The 19916-nt window shown below is 46.0% G+C and overlaps 1 protein-coding gene across 2 annotated transcripts in view; it reads right to left on the reverse strand.

Annotated features, from left to right (window-relative positions):
- GPM6B (glycoprotein M6B) overlaps positions 1 to 19916 on the reverse strand; it is a 153746-nt gene that overhangs the window by 97952 nt on the left and 35878 nt on the right. Inside the window, exon 1 of one of the 2 annotated variants that reach the window (XM_032389580.1) lies at positions 11841 to 12141. The exons of the other annotated variant lie outside the window; for it this stretch is intronic. Coding sequence (XP_032245471.1) covers positions 11841 to 11853 — 13 coding nt within the window. The 5' untranslated portion in view covers positions 11854 to 12141. Of the gene's footprint in view, positions 1 to 11840; positions 12142 to 19916 lie in introns of those variants that run through there. 2 annotated transcript variants of the gene reach the window in all.

Raw genomic sequence — 19916 nt, forward strand, 5'->3', positions numbered from 1 at the left:
CTATCTGGGTGCATTATTCACTTGATTGTATATATTTTCATTTTCATTTCACCATATTTGCTACATCTCTTTTTTCTAAAGATACTTCACAGCTAGGTATTTCAGCACGCATCTAAAAAACACAAAGCACAAGGCACATTTTCCCGTGTAACCACAATACTATTCTCATCACTCCTACAAGAGTTAACAACTTCTTAATATCATCCAACACCCATCTGTATTCAAATTTTACTAATTATCCCCCAAAAATGTCAGTGACAGTTGGTTGATTGAACCAGGATTTCACAAGGACCTGGATAGGAGACAGAGGCAAATCTAGAAAGCAGAGAAATAAAAATCAAAAATTGCAACTTAATAAAGCGGATTTAAAAAGACAAATGAAGCACCCAAACTTCTGTGGATTTTTTTTTCTATTTAGGGTGTAGAGGGAAAAATAGGAACAGATGATTTGGGGCAAGAAGGGTGTTTCCCTCCCCTACCACATGCCAATGCTCTGGTTCTCTCTCCACCTCCCCATCTGGCTGGGGCAGGGGAACCACCCACCTGTGGGGGTGCCCAGGAACAGAGCAGAGGAGGGGAGGAACAAGAAGGAACCAATGTAGAGATTTGGGAACACAAAAACGTTGGCAAATTGAGACCCTCACAGAGGCCACCAGCATTTACAGGGGAAGAGCCCTGTGCCAGCTATCTCCATACGCATCTCATCTCATCCTCGAAGAGCTCCTTCACGATCACTTACTACCCCATTATACAGGCAAGGAAACAGACTGGCAGGAAGTTTGGGGGCCTGCTGTGTGGGCAGAAGCACGGGCCCCTCCCCCTCCAAAGATGTCCCCATCCTAATCCCTGAAACCTGTAAACACTTTACATTATACAGCGAAGGGGGATTAGGGTTGCTAGGGTTCAGGTAGAATTAAGGTGGCTCATCAGCTGACCTTAAAATAGGGAGATCAGCCTAGATCATCCCGGGGGGCCCACTGTAGTCACAAGGTCCTTAAATGTGGAAGAGGGAGGCCGAAGAGGCAGGGTGATGGCACTTGAGGAAAACTCTCGCCCCACCTTGGAAACTGGCTTGGAAACTGGAGGAAGATGGCCGCAAGCCAAGGAATGGGGGCGGCTTCTAGAAGCCGGGAAGAGCAAGGAAGGGGCTTCTTCCCTAGAGCCTGTAGAAGGGAACGTGGCCTTGCTAACCCCTTGTTTCTAGCCCCACGAGACCCTGGTCAGACTCCGACCCCCCCCCCCCCCAGAACATTAACGAATTTGTGTTTAAGCCACTGTTTGCGGTAATTTGTTGAGCAGCCACGGAAAACTCATAGAGCAGGAATAGAACCACCTTTGCTTTCACAGTATTATTTGGAATGTTTATCTGCCACTCTCCCCTGCCAGCAGATGTACTTTTTATAATGTATTTTAAGCTTAAAAAAAAAAAAGTTTCAGCCTGCTTTCCTCAAGCAGTGCTAGGATCTGAATGTTTGTGTCCCCCCCAAATTTAGATGCTGAAATCCTAAGCCCCAATGTGATAAGTATTAGGAGGTGGGGCCTTTGGGAGGTGCTTAGGTCATGAGACTGGACCGTCGTGAGTGGAATTAGTGCCCTTAGCAAAAAGGTTCCAGAAAACTCCCTAGCCCCTTCCACCGTGTGAGGACTGAGCCCGAAGGCGCTGCTTATGTACCAGGGAGAGGCCTCTCCCTAGACACAGAATCTGCTGGCGCCCTGATCTGGGTCTTCCCGGCCTCCAGAACCGTAAGAAATACATTTCTGTGATTTATAAGCCACCCAGTCTGTGGGGTTTCGTCATAGTCCCGGAAAGGCCTAAGACAAGCAGATCATTTAGAACCAAGGAAAAGCCCCACCAAAGGGTCGGCGGGCGGCATGAGCCACCCAGGGGTTACAACCTGACGAGAGGGCAGCCGCAGACCGTCACCCATGGGCAACTGAAAACATGGGTTTAAAAAGTCAAAGGCAATGCTGCTGGTTGTTCTCAGGAACAAATTTTTTTTTTTTTTTAATCAGGACAACCAGAGGCTTCTTCCAATTTAGACCATAAAATTCCACTCAGGAAGGACATAATTACTTCAGTTCTACAACTCTGAAAATTCTGATAAGGAACCAGCCCAGGAACCTTGTCAACATGACACCATACAGTAGCATCTGATGGGAAAAACCAAAATAAAGCATGAAGAGCCTCAGTCACAAAGCGCTGGATTCAAACGCTTAATTCCGCAAGCGACCCAAACGCTCAGCACTGGCTTGAACGGGCTTGCAGGGAAAGGGTCGCCGCTCTGCTCCTTGGCCACTGAAGCACTTTGTACTCCGAGCAACCATCTCGATCAGCCGAAACCAAGGATTCCCCAAATTCCGCGGCGCATCACCTGGAGGGCTCGTTAAAAACAGTGCTGAGCCCACCTCCAGAGTTTCTGATTCAGTACGTCTGCCGAGAAGGGGCCCAAGAATTTGCATTTCTAGCAGATTCCCACATGATGTTGGTGTCACCTCTTGCTTTTTGAGAACCACCCGTATGAATCTATTATCCTTACCTGAAAACCAAGGGGGGGGGGGTGTCAGAACCAGGTTTTCGTGTATGAAGAACGGAGCCTGGCCATGTGAATCGTTACAGAGAATTTTTGGCTTCTGGGAGGATTTCTCTTCCCTTGCTTTGCAAAGAACACAAAAGAGCCTTTGCTTACACACCCACCGATAGTCCTAGAAATGCGCAAGCACATGCACGCTTATGGCATCGTCTGAAATAGCAGACCACATTAGGGTTGAGGCCTCACTACACACCGGTACGAGCAGAAAATGGTGGCTTGTGGAACCGAGGGTAGGCGGATGAGGGGGTTGCAGGGAATGCGGAGTCGTGTCTCATCTCCCGTTCTTGTGGAAAACCGACAGTGGAGGCCCCCTCTCCCATTCCCATAAAATGCAACGAAGCCAGAGCGCCATTTTCAAAGGCAAACTGGATCGCGCCACTTCCCTGCCCCACATCTTTCTTTGCTCTTAGAATAAGATTCCAAACTCTCTACCAAGCTCTGCGAGGTCTTTGAGATCCAGCCCCTGTCCGCTACTTGACTTCGTCTCCAACCTACACTTGGTCTACATGCCAAACGTACAAGTCAGCTTTCGGTTCTTCAAATGCATCAGTTTCTACCCAGGGCCTTTACAACCTGCCACACCTGGGCCTGCTGTTCCAGCTCAGCACCTTGTCACCTCCGCTGTGAGGTCTGCCTTGATCGCTTACCTAAGAACCTCCACCCCAGCTCCTCACAGTCACGCTAACCTGTTCTAGAGAGGAGTTCATTTACCCACTTGCTTGTTTACTGCCCATTTCCCTTCACTAAAATTTAAGACGTGAGAGCAGGAATCTTGGTTCATCTCATTCCCCACTCCGGCCCCAGCAACCAAAACACCAACTGGAATGTAGAAACAAAAAACAAAAAACCATTGCTTGAGATTCTCTCTCCCTCTGCCCCTCCCACTCTGCTCTAAAATAAATGACTAAATCTTTAAAAAGAAACAAAATAGGGGCGCCTGGGTGGCTCAGTCGTTGGGTGTCTCCCTTCAGCTCAGGTCATGATCCCAGGGTCCTGGGATCGAGCCCCACATCGGGCTCCCTGCTCGGCGGGAAGCCTGCTTCTCCCTCTCCCACTCCCCCTGCTTGTGTTCCCTCTCTCGCTGTGCCTCTGTCAAATAAATAAATAAAATCTTAAAAAAACAAAACAAAACAGTGAGACAGTCACTCACTGCTCAGTGCTAATTTAAGTACTTTTTGTCTATTAGCTCATTTAACATTCACAGCCTAGGACACGGTTACTATTCGTAGCCCAAGCATGTGGGTGAAGAAACTTAGGCGTGAGGAGTCATCTGCCCACGACCATAAAGCTAGTGAGTAGTCGAGCCAGGATTTGAGCCCAGGCACCTATAGCTACACAAATTATGTACTAGAGTGCAGTACCTCTGCCTCCCGGTATCACTGGGATCTGGTTTTCTCACAAGTGCACATGAAAGAGAATGCCCTTCCAATTCACATGCCAACATTTTAGTCTGCAGTCTCCCATTGTGGCCCTTGGATGAAAACAAAGATTTTATATGCAAAGTGGTTTAGTTCCTACTATCAACTGTTGGAGGTTTCTAGCACATGTCTTCTCAAAGAACTCCTTTTCTCAATGTTCACAACCTCTTTCTAAATCAGGGCAAGAGTCTTGATTAATTTCTCACTACCTGGGTTTAAAAGAATAAAGATCTAGAGCTTTGTTATCCAATATGGCAACTACTAGCCCCATATCATCATCGAGCACTTGACTGGGTCTAGGCCCACCGAGAAGTGTTTTAAGGGTAAAATTCACACTGGACTTCAAAAAGATCTCGTATGGGGGCGCCATTCTTAGCGGGGAGTCTCTTTGAGACTCCCTTCCTCTCCGTCTGCCCCTCCCCCACTCACACACATGCACACACTCTAAAAATAAATAAATAAATCTTTAATTAAAAAAAAGATCTCATATGAAAAACAGTGTGAGGGATGCCTGGGGGTGGCTCAGCCAGTTAAGCATCTGCCTTTGGCTCAGGTCATGATCCCGGGGTCCTGGGATCGAGCCCCGCATCAAGCGCCCTGCTCAGCGGGGAGCCTGCTTCTCCCTCTGCCTGCCGCTCCCCCTGCTTGTGCTTTCTGACAAATAAATAAATAAAATCTTTAAAAAAGAAAAAAAAAAAGAAAAGAAAAACAGTGTGAAATATCTCAATTTTTAGGTTACATGTTGAAACAACGTTTTAGATATATTGGGTTAAATAAGTTATATCATTAATTCTACCTGCTTTTTAATCATTTAAATAATTTTAATAGCCTTTTAAAAATTACTATGTGGCTCATGTTGTATTTCTACCAGACAATGTGGATCCTGAATATTCTAGAATATTTCATATTGAATAAAGTATCTGAAATAGTTTTCCATGTTAGTAATGCATATTTTAATAGTTTTTTTTTTTTTTTTAAGTAGGCTCCACACCCAACACGGGGCTTGAATGCATGACCCTGAGATCAAGAGTCACATGCTCTACTGACTGAGCCGCCAGGTACCCCGCCTAATCAGGTTTTTAATCTAGAAACAAGTATCTGATTCATCTAGAGTCTGAATGTCAAATAAATTCATCAAGCCTCCTTCAATTTAGCGAAATGCACAGGGCTGACTCATGTTCTACACTTTATTTCTTTAAAAAAAAAAAGATTTTATTTATTTCATAGACAGAGAGACAGTGAGAGAGGGAACACAAGCAGGGGGAATGGGAGAGGGAGAAGCAGGCCTCCCGTGGAACAGGGAACCCAATGCAGGGCTCGATCCCAGGACCCTGGGCTCATGACCTGAGCAAAAGGCAGACGCTTAACGACTGAGCCACCCAGGTGCCGCTACATTTTATCTATTTCAAGAGTAGTGCATTTAGTGGCCATAAAGCAATTCTACATTGTTCTGAAACAAAGAAAAAATGGTTTTAAGGACATATCAACTGATAACGCAAACTCCCTAATCTACAGATTCTGCAGCTCTTACCTCATTTTTATTTACTTCTATTAAAAGATGCTGGGACCCTGGTGTAAGAAGAAATAACAAGCAATCTACGTTTTCTTGCCACATTTTTTCCCTTGAGAGCTACAAAATAATGCAGCATGTCATTAAGTGGGCTGAGCTTTCCCACAGACATTAGGATAATTGAGCCTGAGTTCCTGACCAAGGACTCCAGATCAAAGAGACAAAGACATAAATAAAAGACAGAAGGAAATACACAATCTCCAGCCTGCAAAAGTATTCCAAATACTGAGAGGATCCATGGAGTGATGCGCCCGGAGGACGCGACCCCATAGAGGGTTTGGCCCACCCTGAAATTCTGAGGGGAGACGGAGACTCAGAGGAAGGGACAGGAAACTAACATTTGTTGAGCATCTACATATAGTTTGCGTATGTTGCCACTGAGCGCCTGATCAGGGCCTCACACCCTCCTAAAGGCACAAAGGTGCTCATAAACCTGCGTGCTTATAACCTTACTTAAGGAGAAATCAAGTAACTTGTTAGTGTGGGAGTCTTGTTCCCCACTCTGTATTCCCAGAAGAGGGCATCTTTTTTAACCATTCTGTACCATTTTTTCTAACAAAGGCTATATAAACTGTGCATAAGTAAGCTATAATTATACATGGAGAACTGGGTTATTTTAAAGTATACAGACACTATATAAAAAACAAAGTTTCTGGGACTTTATTTCATCCCAAACATATTAGCTAACACAAGCGACTAAATACTCCATTAATCATCTTGCTTCCCACCTGAAAAAGGAGAATTCTTTGCTATTCAAATACATGTCCAGGAAGTGTAAGCTCAATACCTTTCTTTCTCCTCCAGTAAGTTACCCCTGGGACGAACAGAGGCAACCTCCCAAAATATCTGTTAGAGTTTTGCAATGGTCGAGGCATCACGAAGGTTTGTTCAGGAAGGGAGAAGGCAAGGACCTCCAGAAGTGAACCTACTCCCCATCCTGCCCTTGGCTATTTCTGCCTCCTCCACTGCACAATCTCCAGAGGCAGGGGGAGGGCTTGCGTGAACGGGAGTGGGGCATGGTCACCCTCCTGAGGACACAAAGGTGCTCATCAGCCTCTGCGTGTGAAAACCAACTGCAGTGCGGGGACGACCTCCTCTGGTCCCAGGTCCTTCCACCTTGCGTCACTGCCACAGACGAGAGTGAGGAAGAGCGACAGAGAGAGGAAGTGCAGGCAGATGTTCAACAGCAGGGAATGAGCAGAGAAGGAAAGTACGCATGGGCTCACCTTATATGGGAAAACCATACAGCATTTCGTAAAATGCTAGATTTTGAGTAGTTTTTCACCCCCATTGCTTCCAACTGTTATCATAATGGGCCCTAGTGAAAAACAGACACGTCTTTTTTTTTTTTTTTTTTTTTTTAAAAGCTAAAACACACAGAAAAAGCACATCTGAAAAGCACAAAAACTTAACACTGCACACTTCGGTGATACGCTTGTAACTGGTTAAATGAGCAACAGAAATGCAATGTTGACCTTGCTATCTATCCCCTTCTCCTGATTCTACAGGCATAAAATGCTTATTGTTTTTCCCATTAAGTGCTGCAAAGATTAGCATTCTGCATATGCATCAATGCAAATTTATTCAAATTTTAAGCTAATGAATTAGAAAACAAAATCTCATCCTGAATTTTCATATTTAATCAATGATTAATTTAACCCAATGCCTTTAGGAACTCAACTGATCTCTTTGTAGGCTACCACATCTTTCTCTGGCAAAATCTTAGAACATTCCCCATAAATACCACATTCCTTCATCTGTATGTTTATAGTACTGTATGTATCAGGATACAGCTGCTTTACTTGAGCATGTGAAAAATGCTTCTGTTATACATCCACAGTATTTATAAGTTCCCAGCACTGTTGACGTTACAGGGCCTGGAAGGGATAGAGCCCCTATATGAGCCAGCCCTCTGTACGCAAATTTCAAGACATTTCCCCTCTCGGCCCCCATGAAGGGAGGCCATCAAACCCTAAGCACTCATCCTTCTGCTGACATCGTCACTTCCCCAGCTCTCAACATGACTGACTAACACTGAACTAGAGAATGACTTCTTCTGGGTCCCATTTCTCTCCACCGTGAGTCACTGCTGAATCGAAGATAATGACAGTGAAATACAGAAGCCCTTATTCTCAATGGTTGGCGCATGAAGTACGGTACTAAGCTGCAGACGCCCCCTCTAACGGTGGCCTTCGTCTTCCAACTACATTAACTGCAGTCCGGTCCATGTCTAGTGTGTCTACTGATGAATGTGGAGTGTTTCTACTGCTGGTAACAAACAGGTAAGTCAAGCTCAAATGACGATGAGCAAAGTGGAGTTAGTTCAGTTCATTACCTTGGGTTTCCCGGTTCCGGGAGGGCTCTGGAGCCACCTCGGGGGAAGATACAGGGAAGGCTGAGCAGCACGAACTTCCTCATACTGGCCTGACTACACCAGAAACTAGGGCAGCGAGCGGACAGCACCTCTCTCCACAGCGAAGTCCTCCTAGGAGTCCACTGGTCCCTTTCCATCAGACCTGCCATCAACATGACCCCTCAGCCTTACTCCCCTCCTTGTTGAAGCCAAGGGCGAAACAGCGATTCGCAATGCTGGGAGAGAAGGATGGTGTAGTGAGACAGTGAGTCTTCATGTTGGCTGCGCCTGAGAATCACCTGGGGTGGGGAGGCGTCCACCATCCCCAGCCAGGTTGCACCCCAGGACAATTAAATCCGAATCCCTGCCTGGGGGGTGGAAACCAGAGAGCAGAAGATAGTGAAGCTCCTCAGCTGATTCCAATGGACAGCAGAGTTTGAGAACCCGCAGTATACGGGGCATATCAGAAGTAAGGATTTTTTGGTTTCAACGTGAGCACCCCTCTACCCTCGAATTCACGCTTTATGGAACCGATGCTCCTAACTGCAGAGTGTGATACTCTATGTTTGGGTGGGTTGACTCCAGAAAAACAGACTGAGAACCACTGAGTTAGAGAATCTACAAGGCCCCCTGTTCAGCATTCAGGGGCCATTTTTCTGTGACTCCAGGGGCGTCTCACAGGACATATGGAACATGATAAACATGAATGGAAAATGTCCCAATTTTGAAACCTTTCCGCAGGCAGCCACGGGATTACTGTAAAGTCGACTTTCTTGCAGAAAGTCATTTGGTTATAAACTCGGTACTGAAAAACAAGAAAAAGCTTTCAATCATGGAGGATCTTCCGATGCTCCCACAAAACTCTGGACGGTAACATTAATTACCTTCGACGGTCTTTCATGGAAAGCCGCAAAGGATATAGAGCAATGCACATTTTCCCTCTCACCCCGCCAATGCAATCAGGAGTTGCGACTGTCACATGGTTTCCAACCGGGCCAATATTTGGCAGTTGCCAGTCTGCCCCGTCAGCCACGTCTATGTTCTTTGTTCAGCAGCTCCGCACACACTGAGGCATTATGCTCTGGCTCTCAGCGAGAGCAAACAGGAAACACATTCTTTTTTTCTGCAAGAGAAAGATGTAACTTTCTGCCTTCTATTTTTCTACTACAGAGGGCCAGATTATTTCATTCCATCCATTTGGTTCCTACAACTCCCCCCGCGCCTTTTTCCCCCCTGTTTTGCCTGGTGATGGTTTTAAGAAACCAAGAATAGAAACGAAGTTGAAAAAGAGTGTTGGTTTTTTTTTTTTTTGCCTTCTGTCTCCCAAGCCAGTTATCTACAACAGAATCACAACTGATTCTGATGGTAACAATACCTCTTTCTCTGTAAAATATTTTCGCATGGCAGACCGCCCTCCAGCCTCCAGATATATACAACACTTTCCTTCATGGGGCGGTCAACAGCTTTCCAGGCCAACTAGAACGGGACATTAACCAGAAAGGAACTTAACTGCCTTCTCAGACCTGGATATGCAAACACGTTACCTGGAGACTTTGTTAAAAGGCAGATCCTGATTCCGCAGGTCTGGGGTGAGGGCCTGAGACCGTGGATTTCCAACAAACTCCCAGGGTTCAGTGACACCGCTAGTCTCAGGACCGCAGTTTGAGATGCAAGGTCCCAGACGGTGGTTCTCAACCTCGGGGCACCATGGAGTTACCTGGAGAGCTTTAAATACTGACGCCCAACCCCACCGCAGAGCAATGGAACCTGAATCCGTGGGGTGTGGCCCAGACCTTAATAGTTCAACTACTGCAGGTGATTCTAAGTGAAGCCAATTCCCGCAGAATCACATCAGAAAAACAGTGCCTGGCCGCAAACTCTCCTCTCCATCTTATTAAATCTGAATGTGTGGTTAACAACCAATTCCCTTTCCCAGCGAGGTTAACATTTATGCTAGTAGTAGATCTATCCATTCATCCAACGAATATTTGTGGAATGCCTACAAAATCCCAGGCAAACCGTGCTCTGCGTTGGGGATACCACGGGCAACAAAGGAGATGGTCCCCTACCCTCAAAAGGCTGACAGTTCAGTGAGGCAAGGCCGCAGCCCTGACCTCTGCTCACTCGGCGCTGGGAGCCCCCCTCTCCAGGGGTGACAAGCTAACGCACCTCCAGACACTGCCCCAAGTCTCCTGATCCTGATGGGCACAATCACCCCGGTCGAGAACCTGTCAGTTAGAAGGATGCTTTCTTCAATTCAAGGGCTGAAGAACACGGCTCAGTCTGACTCAGGACCCAAAAGGAAGCCATATCCTCCCTCTCAAGAGGACAAGTTCACTTACACGTGCAAAGCTGCCATGTCTCCACCATGGTGCATATTAAAACCACCTGGGGCGATTTAAAAAAAATCTCTCTGCCCGGGAGGGAGGGGGGTGCGGGGGGGGGCGCGTACCCCAGACCAGTCAAACCAGACGCTCTGGGGGCGGGGCTTGGGCATCAGTGGTTTTCCGAGCTCTGAAGGCGATCAGAACCAGGGACCTAGCACGTACTACTCACGCGTGGCGGTCCACGGGGCAGCAGCATGGGCACTGCCTGGAAGGTCGCCTCGGGGCCCACTGCAGACCTACGGACTCAGAATCTGCAGTTCAGCTAGATCCCCAGGTGACTCGGATGCACGTGCAAGTGGGAGAAACACTGCTCTGGAATTCATAAAAAATAGTACCTTCGCCCGTGCGTAGTCATGCTAGTCTTGTTTTCCCGCTGCACAAAGCAATTCAAATAAAAAACAAACAAACAAAAACCAACCTTGCAAAGGGTCATTTTTAAAGAGCTGCTTCTCAAGTTCCCCCCTCTAAGCCCAAGACGCCATACTTTTGGGGGTGGGAACAGCAAGGGAGAAATGTGTCGTGTTTGCCATTGTGGACATTTGTCTGAGCTTGCGGTCCCCCAAAGGGGGCCGGGCACACTGCTATGCGCTCCGTGGGCGCTTAATAAATACTTGTTGGCTGACTGACCAGCCCAGAGGTGAGAATGAAGTGTGTCTCTGTCGGAGTCGGGGCAAATTTGTCCACCTAACCACGCGCTGTGGTTGGAGGCGAGCAGTCCCACGTCCGCTGGCCCCTAGGTTGCGGAAGGCAGCGGGGCTGGAGGAGCGGACGGCGAGGGGAAGACCACAAGAGCCAGACGCGAAGCAGGAGGCTGCAGAGAGCACGGAATGCATTACAGTACTCGTGGCATGAAACGCACAGAAGAAAAGCATGCCAATCACTGCATAATGAATTCGCTTCTGGCTGCCAAAGTAGGAGCCACGGAACAATGAACAATTTGAGCAGCTTCTGTTTCCACAATGCAGCCTTGTGAATGTCCACAGGCAGAAAATTGTGCCTACCATGCACTGGGCATTTTTCTTTCTGGGCTGTGCTCTAGACCTAGGCAGCAAATTGTGTACCTAAGAGACAATTCATTACCGAGCTAGGAAAATGAACCTTTGAACCTCCTGTCCAGCAGAGCCCCCGGGTAGGAGACAGGATTTTTCTGGACACATTTGCGTCAGTAAAAGCAAGCATTCCCAACGGCAGCGACCGTTGCTAGCGAGCTCAATTCTGACATATGAGAAGGACTTCAAGACTCTCCTTGTCAACTAAAGCATCTCCTAGGCAGAGCTGGTGCGTCATCGAGCGCTGCCTTCGAGGACTCGGCCTTGTCAACTAATTTGACAAGTCGTTGGTATCTTCCATGAATAAGCTCTGACAAACCACAAACTAGATGGTGATAAGACAACCCACACTATCAGTTTCTGCGTACGATGAGGCAGCAGGTGGCCTACCCAAATTGTCCAACTAGCATGTTGAAAAGTCTGCGGGTACTCACTTCTTCACACAAAAACTGGGGTCTTGATTAATACTGACCTGGTGAACGCATGAGGAATTTTCATTTTAGCGCCTCCTCTGTAGAGCTCCTTCCAAACAACAAAATCGTTCCTCCTTCGATTACAGACTCACACATGCCTGAGTCAAAGACTGGCCGTATTACTTTGCCTATCCTCAGTGCAGTTTCCTCTCGTGCAGGCTGGGTTGCTGGATGGTGAGGAACACGATGTGATTTCTGAGGAGACAAGCTCAACAGATACCTGTGATGCTCAATTGTGATGAGGGAAGTCCTCGGGAAAACACACAAAGGCAACATTTATATACCCTCCTATACCCTTTCCTTTCCCAGGTCAAATACAGAAGAGCTTTGCTCCATTCAATTTTTTTTTTTTTAAGATTTTATTTATTTATTTGAGAGAAAGAGAGCATGAGCAGGGGGAGGAGCAGAGAGGCAGACTCCCCGCTGAGCAGGCACCCTCCATTCAATTCTTTTCTTTTTTAAAGATTTTATTTATTTATTTGACAGAGAGAGACACAGTGAGAGAGGGAACACAAGCAGGGGGGAGTGGGAGAGGGAGAAGCAGGCTTCCCGCCGAGCAAGGAGCCTGATGCGGGGCTCGATCCCAGGACCCTGGGATCATGACCTGAGCCGAAGGCAGACGCTTAACGACTGAGCCACCCAGGCGCCCCTCCATTCAATTTTCTTAAAATCATCTATGGTAACCTGTCTCCCTCCTCCCTCCCTCCCTTTGAGGCTCCAGCAATTTCCATGGGTACCAGTTTGTTCCACAAAGAACTTGGGGCCTCCTTCCTGACGCTTCTGTCCAAAATAAATGGTCTTATATGCAGCGCACAAGGGTCAGGAAGTATACATTTTCACCCTTTTTTCCAACAGTCTCCCCAATTTTTTTTTAATTTTTAAAGTAATCTCTATTCCCAATGTGGGGCTCAAACTCATGACCCCAAGATCAAGAGTCATATACTCTACTGACTGAGCCAGCCAGGTGCCACCCCCCAATTTTTTTTATTTCTATGCCTCTATTAGTTGGGAATAAAAGTTCATATATTCCCAAAACCTGTAAATTGAGGTATATATTATATATGTAAAGTACCAGAAATATGTATATTAAATATAAGTAAAGTTTAATTTATTTTTAAATAAATACAGGGGTGTCAGTATGTCCTTCTTGTGCCCCATGAACCACCTTGTGCATCCCACTTTGGTGACCATGAATCTATTCTCCCACATTCTACTCAAGTGTGTCCCCCTGGGTAAAGATAATTTGAGGCAATGAAAGAGAAAGAAAATACGAATCTCTTCTCTGATTTGTGTCATGAAAATTTAGTTTTAACCTTAAATGCATTTCTGGGAGTTTCCTTTCCTTTACAGAATGTTCTGGTGTAGAATTCCAATTCCATTTTCAGAATTCCATTTTCCTTACAGCACTTTGCTGTGCAGTGTGGTAACTCATTAACAAGAGGGGAAGAGGGGCACCTGGGTGGCTCAGTTGGTTAAGCGCTGCCTTCAGCTCAGGTCATGATCCCAGGGTCCTGCTCAGGGCGGGAGCCAGCTTCTCCCTCTGCCTCTGCCCCTCCCCCCCCACTCATGCTCTCTCTCTCTCTCTCTCTCTCTCTCAAATAAATAAATAAAATCTTAAAAAAAATTACCAAGAGGAGAAGATGTTCATGCTCTCAACACTCATCACTCCAAAGTCTGGTCCTACCACTAAGGCAGAAAGGCAAGGATAGGTTTAAGAATAAAACTTAGGAGCTCAAGGGGCGCCTGGTTGGCTCAGTCGTTAAGCATCTGCCTTCGGCTTAGGTCATGATGCCAGGGTCCTGGGATCGAGCCCCACATCGGGCTCCCTGCTCAGCGGGAAGCCTGCTTCTCCTTCTCCCACTCCCCCTGCTTGTGTTCCCTCTCTCACTGTGTCTCTGTCAAATAAATAAATAAAATCTTTAAACAAACAAACAAACAAACAAACTTAGGAGCTCAAAAGAATGTACTAACTTTTGCTATTCCAGAGACGGGAGTTCCAAGAATGATCCTCTACAAATACGAAACATGTTTCTTCTCCCATCGTAAGTACTGAACGAAACAACCAGTTTAATGCACGTGTGACCATTTGTCCATTAGACCCAGGTTAAGCACCTTATCATGGGTCAGGCTTGGTGCCAAATTTAACAAGTTGCAACAACTGCCCTCAAAGTGCTTCCAGGCTCATGAAGGAACTAGACATGGACCCAAGTAATTGTTAAACCACATGATCCAACAGGTAAGCGAGGCACATCCTCAGCAGAATGGTGCCACAAAGGAGAGAATATGAAATTGCCTATGGGTGGGGAACTCAGATGAATACTGAAGAAGAGAGTAGGGGTTAGTTAGGCAGACAAGGTGAGGAAGGGAACACGAACAGATTATGCGAAGTCGTAGCATGATGAAAGATCATGGCAAGGGAGACAGGAACGGTGGGAGGTGGGGCTGGAAATACAGGGATAAGCCAACGAAGACTTGGAAAAAAAATCTATCTATGTCCCTTTCATCAATGATCAAATCGATTTCTGAGATCTTTAACAAAATTCCCAGCATGGCGAGGAACATGAAATCATGCCTCCAATCACCACTTTAGGGTTGAACACTGCAGGCCCAAGAGGAGAATGAAAGGTCTTGTGGGCCGAGGGAAGGATGAAGAGAGGACTTTTCCCTTTGGCGGCCAGAACTGAACCTCTGTGGGAGCTTTTGCCTGGAGGTCCCCGTTACCTCCTGTGTCCAAACTCCTGACAGACACTTGCAGGCAGAGAGGGCTCCCCGGTGAGGTTTCAAAAGCAGAGGCCCAGTTTTACCGAGTCACTCTTTCTACTTATTCAGAGGCTCGGGGAAGGTTTTGCTGCGGGGGGGCAAGTGCAGCTGATGCATGATGGGCAATGTGGGGTCACCTGAGGGTTTCATGTGGAGGACTGGGACCCTGAACAACACGAGGCTGGCGCAACACTCACGCCTTCACGAAGCCTTGTCCTGAGCAGGTGTTTAGTAGACTTATCCTCAGGCAGGTACCAGATCTCCACAAGCAACTGTAACTACCGAGATTTCATTTGGAAGGTTATCTAACCAAACTTCACGCAAGCATAATCTGGATCGCTTAAATCAGGGGTCAGTGAGCTCCTTTGGTAAAGAGCCAGACAGTAAATACTCGAGGTTTCACAGGCCACATGCGGCTTGTCCCAACAACCAGAGCACAAAAACAGCCACAGACGATAGGAAAACGAATGGGCCCGGCTGTGTCGCAACGAAACTTTAGTTACTAAAATGTGAATTTCATACAGTTCACACAGATCATGAAATAGTATTCTTTTTTTCTTTCAACCACCTAAAAATATAAAAACCATTCTCAACCTGCAAGCCATTCAAAACCAGGTGGCAGGCCAGATTTGGTCCATGGGCCGGAGTTTGCCAACTGCTGATCCAGATGGCCATTTTCTAACCAGATTTGATCCCCAAATTACATACCTGAGTTGGCAGGTGTGTGTGTCATAACTTCTACCAAGTTACAGATTTTCACTCTAAATGTAGCATTTCTTAAACATGGTCTCAAAGATCCTCGGGATCTTATACCTAAGAATTCCAACTGAAAGGCTTATTTATCATTATCTGAGTTTCTCAAATAACCAGATTTCCCTCCTAGCTGAAATTGAGTTACCAGCTAGTGTGGGACCCCATGGTGGCCACACGGACTGAATCTACAACAAAACAAAATTCTTTCTGCCAAATACTGTCTTCCCCCTTCTCTCTGACCAACACATAACTGGAGTTGATGACGATTTACAGAACGTACTAGCCTCAATTTCCCTTCTTTGCTCTGCTCTGTATCTGAGGGCCGATCCAAATGAAAAGCAATGGTCGCATTTGACCTAATGGCCAAAGAGGCAGGCAGACAGAAGGAAATCCAGGATCACCAAGCGCTGTGTGCTTTGGTTACTGTCCCTGGAGAGCCAAAGGTTTTTAATACTCTGCAAGTAAAGGCTTAGACCCCAGAAGCCACCTACTAGCTGGTGTCTTTACTTTCACCCACGAACCGGAATCCCCCAAGTCTGCACACGGCCATGTTGCCCAGAGCTGCTTTACTGCCCCCGCCGAGGGTGACGGAGCACAGCGCACATACGCCTTTGTCATCAGGACGCTGCACAAGAGGGGTGTTTGCCTTCCGTGCGGGGAGGCGGTACTCTGCCGGAGGTCTCTCTCCTCCTCTCCCTGGGGTCTTAAACACGCCTGGAGATCTAGAGGAACAGGCTGCTACCCTGCAGGGCATTCCGTCTCTCCAGTCCTCAGGGGAGAACTTGCTGGCACAGGGCCTGGATCCTCCCCAGGGGTAAGCAAAGCTGGTTCCAAGACTGAAACTCACTGTCGCTTGGGGAAGGGTTCTCACTCTGGGACATCTCAGGGGACACCGTTTCCACAGCGCCTAGTGGAGACAAAGAAGCAAAGCCTGGCCACTCTGATCCCCTCCAGGTGACCCAAAAACATCTCTGCCCACTAAGCCTTTACGCAAGCCCACAGATTAAATGAGTGTGCATCAGTCACCGCATGAATGACACAGAACCCGTCCTCTCCAAACTAACCCCCAACTCCAGCACCAAAAGACTTGGGGGAAAAAAAACTATGCTGTGCTACTGTGGCACATTTAGACAAAATACTGTGAAATCTAGCGTATCAGACAACCTAGGCGGTGAAAGGTGGTTTCACGCAATTGCCACCCAAACTTGATCTATGTGAGTTTGTAGAAGGCAGTTCTTTTCATCCATGGATCTTAAGCATCTATTTCATTTGTCTTATGGTTAGAAATTAATATTCCTAATTTAGCATACTCGTCCGAAATAGCTGAAACATAGACTGAGCTATCTTACTGTAACTTTCGGCTACAAACTAAATCATAGCTTCAGACATCCATTTGCCACCAATTATTTACGTCCAACAAAAAAATTCGTAAAACCTCATGAGAATAAATAACACAGCAGATCAAACAGTTGGTCAGAAATACAATGTTGGGTTCTCTTCTGGAAGGTGATTTGCTATGGAACCATTTTATATTTTATATAAAGCTTGCTTCTGCAGCAAAAGAAGTCTGCTGCTTTTAACCTCTTTGAAAGAAATAACATATAAATTTGCTAAAATGTGGAGGTTTATATAAGCAGAGAGCCAAAGCCGGCCTCCCGTATATCCTCCACCCCCTGCCCACCCCATCCTCTCTGACAACCTCTCAGCCCTCGGAGACATAAAGGATAACAGTAAGCAAGTTGTAGTCACTGCTTTCCCTGAAATGTTACAACATCATTTTGGTGAGAAAAGAGCTCATTGTTACTTGCCATGCAAATATTTTCTTTTGGGGATTTTTCTCGTAATGGGAGATCTTAATTTGAGAGTGTGCACTTGGGGTAACTTGGCTGATGCGCTCTGCTTTCTTTACAGCTTCTAAATATACCCACATAATCGCAACAGCCCAGAGGGGCCAGTAAGCTCCTTAGCATCTCCCTGCTCTGACCCTGCCCCACAGTAAAAGCATGGACAATGGCCACTGTTGCACTTGCAAATCGAATTTCTGCAGAACCTCATATAATCTGGTACTTTTTTTTTTCATTTTTAGTTGTTTTAAGATTTCTAAACTTGTGTTGAAACATGCTGCTTTCATTTCCCAAGAGGAGAATAATATTCCTTTAGCAAAATTCTTAGGTCAAGCCCATGTGTATTTTGGAACAGAGCAAAAGCAGGAAAAAAAAAAAACAAAAAACCGTATCATCTGGGGGAACAAAATCGTAGCCAATTAGTAACAAACTTTTCTGGAAAGTGACTAGCATGGAATAGGATTTTCCAGACTGTATATTGAGGACTGCAAGTTCCAAGAGATGGTAATATGTATTCCACAATTATCTTCAAAAAATGATACAATTTATATCCCTATCATGGAAATTAGTAATGGACTTTAGAAGATTAGCAGCAAACCAACTTTTTAAATCTCAGTGTTCCAGAAATTTCTGTGACCTTAAAATCCCCATTTTCCCTCCAGGAATAGCCGTCAATATCTTGAGATATTAGTGTCCAGTTGATGGAACAGAAATGCTGAGATACGATTAGGGTTTTTTTTTTCTAATCTTAAATATAGAGCTTATGAACAAGAATTTAAAAAACATACATAGCTAGAAGATAAGGAGATCATCACTTTAAAAGTTAAGAGAAATGAGACCTCTATATGCCCGGAAAATAACAGAATGAAACATGGTGACTCACGGATTGTGAAGTTTCAAGTGCCACCCCAAAGCAAAAGGTGTTACTAGTGTGAAACCGTACCCCAAAGAGAGATGAAACACACAACAGGCTGAGCCAGCTATTCAGAATAACACACATTATACCTACATATTAGTGCTCCTTGTGCTTCTATAAGCTATTTTTAACACAAGACTTAAAATACATTACTAAATATTAGACTGAACCATACGCAACTGCCGATTCTGCACGCAAAAAAAAGTGACTACATGTTGGCAATTTCATATGGTTCAGTCTAACAAAGGAATTATAGACAGGCAGACAATAGGGTAGTCTAGCATTTTAAAAATTAAACAAGAGAAATTGTGATGGTTCAGCTGATTAACTTGATTCTACGAGTGGGAACAAAAAATAAGGAACATTTATTCCAGATGACGAAGTCAACTGTTCAGCAGACATGTTTTTACTTGCAGGAAAACGTCTGGATTTTCTTAAGTAGATACAACACGGAGGCTCAACAATTCTTGCCGAACAGCTAAGCTCAGTCTATAAAATTCCACTGGCTTTAGGATTTGTACACATTGTATTTTTCAGACATGATTCCCTTCTTCAGGCTCAACAAGTTTTAAAATCATCTTAAATGACCCAACAAACCTTGCCTCCCTCCTCCGAGTGGATTGGCATTATTCAGTTCACATGAGCTGACTAGCACGTCATCGTCCAAGAAAGACCCTAGTTAGAGTAAACTTACAAACACCTTGCAGGAGCAAACTGCATATATTAAAATTCTTTGAACCCAAATGGAAAATTACACTTGACAGAAAAGAACTTTCAGATAATCCATTCTCACATGAGCTACCTTTATCTCTCGCTCTTGTTGTTTTAAATGATTCAAATACAACCTGATTATATTACTCCATTTAAAAATCCAGGGGCACCTGGTTGGCACAGTCACTGAAGCGTCCGACTCTTCGTTTCGGCTCTGGTCGTGGGCTCAGGGTCCTGAAATCGAGCCCCGCGTCAGGCTCCACGCTCAGCATGGAGTCTGCTCAAGATTCTCTCTCCCTCTCCCCCTGCTCATGTGTGCTCTCTCTCTCTCAAATGAATAAATAAATCTTAAAAAAAATAAAAGTCCAGATGCTGCCACATGCACATCCCATCCAGGCATCAATATGTACTTGCTTCTCTCTCAAGAGGAAAATCTTCCACAGTGAATTATGTCTGTTGTTAAAGAGTCTTCCATCTGTGGATCATAACACTGCACCACTTTCCTACGCAGCTGCAAGTCATATTCAAGAAGCCAAAGGAATGTCCCAAGTCTGTCCCAAAAACGTCCAGATGGCCTCCCTCGCATCATACTCCAATAAACAGTGGCGGCAGCCCACACAGTCCCCCAGGTGCAGGCCATCACACCCTTCCACCGGCGGGGTCTCCTGCCACACGGACCTGGAGAGCCCATCATTCCAAGTGTTTTCCTTTAATCTACTTAACTGCATTTCTTCAGATCAGACCACCGTTGGAACGTTCTTCCCCATGTTAACCTATGAGATGTATCTATTAATGCCAACTGCAGCGCTTGACCACCACAGACTACTTGGTGCTACCATGCCACACTCATCACTCTTGTCAGGGAGGGGGGGGGGGGGATTTGTAGGAGACTGGAGGGGAGTGTGTAGTTTCCTTTAGGCAACGGTTTCCTATTTAGGCACTGCTGACCCCTGGGGCCAGATCATTCTTTGGGGTGGGGGCAGTCCTGTGCGCGGTTAAGAGGTTTAGCAGATCTCCCTGGGTTCTACCCGCCACCCTGAGATGTGACACTCTCAAATGGCCCCTGCGGAACAAATCATCCCCAGCTGAGA

This window comes from Phoca vitulina, unplaced genomic scaffold, assembly GCF_004348235.1.
Source record: "Phoca vitulina isolate PV1807 unplaced genomic scaffold, GSC_HSeal_1.0 scaffold55, whole genome shotgun sequence".
Taxonomy (NCBI): domain Eukaryota; kingdom Metazoa; phylum Chordata; class Mammalia; order Carnivora; family Phocidae; genus Phoca; species Phoca vitulina.